The sequence below is a fragment of the Teleopsis dalmanni genome, chromosome 1 (assembly GCF_002237135.1).
Source record: "Teleopsis dalmanni isolate 2A chromosome 1, ASM223713v2, whole genome shotgun sequence".
Lineage (NCBI taxonomy): Eukaryota > Metazoa > Arthropoda > Insecta > Diptera > Diopsidae > Teleopsis > Teleopsis dalmanni.
The window spans coordinates 158,198,061-158,205,464 of NC_051846.1; the positions used below are offsets into that span (position 1 = coordinate 158,198,061).

A 7,404-nucleotide genomic window follows, 5' to 3' on the forward strand; every position below is an offset into this window, starting at 1 on the left:
ATGTTATTTACATTTTCAGCATTTAAATTAATTTAATTAAAATAAATACTGTACATTTTTTCCTATTAGTAAAATTGTAATATTATACGGAATGCTATGTAATTTATTTGTAATGTAGATTTTAAATATACATAACTACTAATAGAAATTATTATAATTTCATTTAATTTATTGGTTTTTTTTTGTTTGCTATGTAAATAATTTTTTATTATTTCATTAAAATCTATTCTGAATGATAATCTTTCTGAATGATGTATGTAACAATGTATTGTGGAATGAAACACGTTTGTATTTGTGTTGTGAGTAAGAGTAGTTAAATGTAAATAGCTCTTTAAAATTTATTTAAATAAACCATAAAGTTTTAGTAGTTTTTAACATATTTAGAACATATGAATTTGTAGCTTTGATTTAATAACCAAGAAATGCCCACGCAAGTTTACGATATTTGCTCACTTTTATGGTTATAAACAACTACTTTCCTACTCGTATTTAATAAAAATTCATCAACATGTCTCAACAGTTTTTTGTGCAATTGAGTTAACGTTAACAGTACGCCGTCTCAGACATTAATGTTAATGCGATGGCAAATGTTATTGCCAACCGCTTAATGTATGTGGGCGACTGAAGATTTTTAACGTCTCCAAAAATGTCACACGAAGTGACAGGTGTCAGGCATGTAAGCTTTTAATTTGGAAAGTTTTATGCTTTTAGTGAATAACAATGCAGTATGGTCGGAAGAAAAAATTCATTTTCAGCTACTAAGAAATTATGTCAGAAATTATGGTGCTGCCTCTGCCATGGTCTGTGTATGTGCGGCTGTTAATTTAACGTTGCTTGTTCCTGTTGAAGGCAACGCTACTTAACATAAATGCGCTCAGAGGCTTCCAGTACTTCAATAACAAAAGGCTAATAGCTTTTATTTCCTTCTTAATCACCAATTTTAATGATTGGTTTTGGTTTTACTTACAAAGTATTTTGCAGTTTCCTTATTTAAATGAAATTTGTAATAGATGTTTTTGAAAAGTTTGGAAACTTTTCCGATGGGAGTTACATATACAATATTTTAAATATTTCATATACATACTTCTGTTTGAAATTGAAGTCTTACAAAACTTTTTAAATTAAAATATATAAATAAATAGATTAGCAGAAATCCACTGAAGGTAAATTTATACAAATTTACACACTTGATATAAGACTTGAGAAATTACTTAAAATTTTTAAATCGAAGTTTTGTTCTAAACTATATATACCATATCTATATATACAACTATGTATATCTATCTATGTATTAGGATGTCCTTCAGTTGTATGAAGAAAAATTTGTTTTCCGCATCAGATTAGTTATATCAGTTTTTAGTATATTAGTGAAAAGAAATAGGACATGGAATAATTTTGAAAAATTTGAATATTTGAAAATTTTTAATGCGTGCCATATCTACCTTGTAAGTAGGACACTGAGGCACAGTTTCACTTAACTACAGCAAATACCTCAAGTTTTAAATTATTTCTTGATATTAAAATATACATCGATTATATATTACCATTAGTTTGAAACGAAAAACTTAAACTTTTTAATAATTTTCAGTTATATTGATAGATTTCAGAGATATATACTGTTAAAAGTTACTATTTTTTATTCAAAACTTCAAAACTTTATTCTTCTCAAAACTTATTTTTATGCACCCAAAAGGTTATACGAAAATAGTTTAAAATTCAAATAAAAAAATATGTTATTTTTATCAAGATTTATTAAAGTAAATCTTACAGTTCATGCGCTACATGCATTTCGTCATTCAAATAAGTTATTTTCATTTTACCTTATCTATAAGTCCGTTTACCTGTAAGTCCTCAAATTCTAAATCAAGCTTTGTTTATTTATTTGATGCTAATATGCTAATTAAAATGATATAGTCGTGTTTTAAAGGTTTTCTGTAGTACTATAACTATTTCTAAAACCCTATGTGAGATAGAGTTTCAATAGTTATAATACACTAATAAGCGTGTATATATCCGTGTAATCTACTTGCAAGCAATATAATAGATGTTAACGATTTCAATTTTGTAGTATATTATTGGATTATAGAAAAACATAATAAACTCAGTTTGAAATCGATGCCAGTGTGACGAAGAAAGCAAGCGTATTATTTAGAGTAGAAAAAAATACATGGTAATAAAATTTCAAGGAATCTAAATTATTATTATTGCTGTTATATGATATAAAAACTAATAAAAACAAAAATACTACTAGATACTACTAGAAATATAGTAATGAACACTTAGAGTATCAAAATAGTCGACATTTAATACTATTTAACGTATGTAAATGTACAATTAATAAATAAAAACTACACAATTGTATAGGCACGACATAAATAATTTAATATTTTATATACTCAACCAGGATATAGCATCTGGAGTCACAATATACAGGGCGGTCATGGGCCTTTGCACGGTTTAAGTCAGTAATTAATAGTATGTATCCGCCTAGCAATAAATATAGCAGACTAACTCTAAGAACACTTATTTTTAGTTATTATTAGAGTAAGTTAACCAGTTGTGAATGGGCTTATTGCCTCCTTTATTAAGTAATACCTCGTTCTTATCAGGGAGTGGTTTTTATTCTCTATCTCCTTTATTTTTTTAATATTCTTCAAAATAAAAGAATTTCGTCCACTTTTTGCTTATATGTGTACCTTAGACTTCAGCATTTAAAATATCAAAATCTCTCATCCATATCTTTGACGAAACTCGTCATAGATATAGCATGTACTTAAAAACTTCTTTTTGAGATGATAATCTAGCATTACAATTTTTAATAAATTTCGTTAACCACTTAAGCTATTTTAAACTCATAATTTATAATACAGCCATGTTTACTCCATTGTTTTAACATGGAAGTGAAGTCTTTCCTTACCCAAAAACTCAGAATCTTTAAGAAAAGAAATATAAAGTACATAAAAAATAATAGAAATTTATTTCTTTTGAAAAAATTGTTCGGAGTCGTAGTCTATTTCTCTCATTTAAAAAGGAAAATTTTTTTTTGGGCATCTAAAACAAAATATGGAGTTAGGTGTCATATCTCAATCAACCCACTAAAAATATATGAAGAATTAGATGAAGTGCTGTCATAGTTATATAACATTCGATGGGATTTTGATTTAGTGATGATTATTTTGTATATAATAATTTAAGTTACTTTTTATATAGAATAAATACAATAAAAAAAATTTTAATCGAGTTATATAAAATACAATTATTTTTACTTAATATATTCCAAATAAATTTTAAGCAATTGTTAAAAAACTTTGTTTAACTTATTTAGAATTAAAATATTCAATCTTTTTGTGTATTCCAATTTAGTTATAAATTTTTCATCGTATTTCCAATATATAAATTCTCTATTGCGAGTTTTATACAAAAACCAATGAAAGCAATAAATTGCCAAAAATCTAAAATCCAACACACCTCAAACCTTTCCACTATATGTTGCTTTATTTAGTTTATAAAATCTCAATATTTTTTTTATCGATTTTCGTATTAACCGAAAATTTTAGTATTTTTAATAAAAAATAAACTGCACACATCAGTGAAAACTGTTCGCCATAATCCGCCTTGCTTCTGTGCGTCCCATGAGGTTTTCTAACAAAGCAAGTATTTTCGCTACTCAATGAAAATTTCATAAAAAAATTTCAGCCGGAAAACTAAAACTAATACGCATACAAACAAAATTGCTGAAACTTAAACCACAATAACTTGAATAAAACACAATAATTGCAATATGGCACAGAAATAAACACACAAACTATATAGAATACACATACACTGGGTGTAATGGGGAACACGAGTTCCGGAATATGGAATATGGAATATGTAAACTATGAGTTCATATCGAGTTATTGAGTTGTTATAAAGCAAGCGTCCTACGCTTCGTTGGGTTGTGAAAACTTTCGATAATATCGCACTGTAATGGATACATCGATAGTTTCAGCAATTTTGCTATTGTGTACTGAGATTTATTAAATTGATACGATATCTGTTGGTTTAAAACACAATTTGTAATCTCAGTAATATACACGAAAATGATTGTAAATTTTAAAATTTTAAATTTCTAAGAAACAATTTTTTTTTTGATAAGAATATATGTTAGATCAAATTTTCCACAAAAAAACACTATTGTATATTTAATCGAATATAACTAGTAATTGTTTTTAGTTGAAAATAGTTTTTGTGTAAAATATACATAATAAACACCAAAACCAACCAATATTTATTTTGTTGCCATCAAAATAATCTCCATCGATTGCTATATAACTCTGTCAACGGTTGAGCCATTTCTTTATAGTTTTCTTGTAAGCTGATTGGAGCATATCCTTTAACTCCTACAGTGTATGGTATGATTTTTCATGACCACAATTGAGTCACCCCGCCGTTCTCAAAGTTGTAGTTTTATAACCATATCAGATTATAACCATATATCAGTACAGTACTTGTGCGTTCACACTCGAAGAGTGTTTTATTAAAAACATTTTTTTTTGGCACTAGGCAGAAAGCATCAACAATTTCTTAAGAATAAATGGAGAGATTCCGTACTGACCCAGAGAGCAGAATATGAAACTTTTCTTCAGTATTTAAGAGAGAGAGAGAGTTGATATAAAAAGGCTTGGTATATAGAAGTTTACTAAAGGTTTATCTAAGCCAGAAAACATAGAAGTAGTACAGAAAGAATGAATGTAGGTGGAGGAAGTGAGGCTATTGCCAAATACGTGGGGTAGTTTAGTTGTAGATTGTGTGGTCAGAATCACGAAGACGACTCTTATAAAGGGTGATAATGAAATTTATGCCATCACAGAACGTTTAAAAGTATAATCTCAAAATTAATTAATCTAAACGCACTAGGTAGCATCGGAAAAAAATAAATTTTTACAGAAATTCATATACGTTAATTCTTTAAATTATACATTCCGTGGAGTTTTTGCACATAACATATTTATATTTTTATTTAGAAATCCTGGGAGTTCAATATCTTCATTTAACATTCATCAAACCGAAAGATTTTTCTAAGCATTTGTTAGAAAAATTGTTTTTATATTTAAATCTTGAGATATTGTTTTTCAAATGCAATCTAGCAAGTGCGTGCAGCTTCAACCAGTTCTTCAATTATTTGTTAATATCCCATATTATTTGATGCATTCTTTCCATGTTTTCGTTAGAGACAGCAAATTTTTGTGATCCAAAATGGTCTGCAATTACTTTTATATGAGATCAAGCAAAGTAACTTCTGTTTTAAGAACTTTTCTGATTATTAGAGGATCCTTCAAAAATATTTACTGCATTTTATCTGTGTTTTCGTTTGGGGCAGAAAATTTTCATTATATGAAATGGCCTTCATTAACTAAGATATAGTTTTTATTATTTCATATGCTGATTCTCAATTTTTAAGGATACTTTATTGTTAAAATTAAATGCGTTAGACCCGTATCTCTTCATTTTCAATAAGATTCAAAGTCGGCCGATTAAAAAAATTATTTTTAATTACTTCGTTTTCATGAATTACTTCATTTCAGTTTTCATATCTCTTGCTTTTTACGTGTCTACTCAATATCAACCTTCTGTTATGGTGAATACCCAGACACTAAGCTTCGTTTGCTTGTTGTATATATACTTAATCCTTTAACGCCTAGGAGGAGCATAGGGCTTGTTGTATTATTTATTAAAAATAATTTTTGGGCAATCTATTATTATTATTATAAATTAATTTGAGGTTCAAAAAGTCTTTCCATTAATATTGTATTTATATAGATAATTATATATATATAGATAATTATTTTTTAACTATAATATTGCTAACAGTATACATAATTAATGTGTAACCATAGAGCATGAATCTATTAATTCTATGTATAAGTAATTGTTATTTTTTTTAATTAATTTGCCTTTTATGCTTTAATATAATTTTTTATTAATTATTTTTATTAAATTATGGGTTTGTAAACAAAACACCTAATACTTTTCATATTTTTTATGTTTTGCAAACTTAATTTTTTGGTTTATTTTACAGAACAAAAATTACAACCACTTTTCTAAACTTCTACCTCAAACCACAACTATATATATATATACAAATTTATATAATATATAACCAAAGCATTCGTTACAAGTGCTAACCAATATAAATAAGTGTAAAATTATGTACAAAAATGCGAGAGAAAAATTGTATAGAACTTCAACTAAAAAAAATATTGTATATATTTAATTAAATATAAACTGTACATTTTTTAACTTGATTCCATAAAAATCCCAAATATTTACTAATAAATTTTTTCTTTTATAATAACAAAAACAAAAAATATAAATAATAGGAACAAATAATGCGAGAGAAGCAAGTCAGTGGACGTGTCCAGATACAAGTTTGGTACCACGCAGAACGTAATGAATTGGTCGTATCACTAATGGCAGCAGATGATTTAGCTTTACGCGACGAAGCCTACGGTCACGGCAATTTACCGGAAGCATATGCTAAAGTACGCATATTACCCAAATGGTAAGCAGAAACAATATTTAATACTCAATAGTTTATAAACCAATATTTTTTTATTAAATAAAAAAAAATATATATATAATAATAGCGGCGATGGTTCCGTACAACAAACAGAAGTAAGTCGACCGACACAGAATCCAATTTGGAATGCAACTCTCACATTTGCGCATGTGAATGCGGATAGCTTAATGGATCGCTATATTGATATACAACTCTGGGACTTAGTGCCACATACAGAATCTATTTTTCTAGGCGAATGCAATATTGAACTACAACAAGCTTTTCTTGACGATCATGCAATTTGGTGTCGTCTTGAAGATCCTAAAGGTTTGCGTGGTATTAGTATATCCAAATCACCAAGCGTTTCACCTCGCGGTTCACTTGCTACTGGCTGTCCTGGTGGTGATGTATCACGTTTACTGCGACGTGACTATAATATGCAACGTTCCATATCAGATGAAGTAGATTCAATTGGAGATGGCACATCTTTATTACATCCCGATCATGCTTGGATTGCTGGTTCTCGACGTGGTTCCTCGCAATCTGAAACACTTGAAGTTGAGGTATATCAGTTGGGTAAAGATTTTTCACGTTCTTTACCTGGTTCTCGTCGTTCATCATTTCAAGATCCTGAAAAAATACGTGAAGAAGATGTTATGGTACCACCACCTACAACATATTTAGCGGGTAGGCGACGTTCATCGGCTGCTAGACGTGACCCCGATGAAATTCTTAAGTCACTCAAGGCTGTACGTGGTGAATTAGGGCGTGCAATGAGTTTAAATACTGAACCTAACAATAAACGGCCAACATCTAGACGTGAGTATACAGTTCTGATTTATTTATTAATGAGATTTGTACGT

At 28.5% G+C, this 7,404-nt stretch overlaps 1 protein-coding gene across 1 annotated transcript in view; it reads left to right on the forward strand.

Moving 5' to 3' along the window:
- LOC119666544 (regulating synaptic membrane exocytosis protein 2-like) overlaps window positions 1-7,404 on the forward strand; it is a 49,463-nt gene that overhangs the window by 24,935 nt on the left and 17,124 nt on the right. Inside the window, exon 6 of the mRNA XM_038075826.1 lies at window positions 6,630-7,398. Coding sequence (XP_037931754.1) covers window positions 6,630-7,398 — 769 coding nt within the window. The remainder of the gene's footprint in view (window positions 1-6,629; window positions 7,399-7,404) is intronic.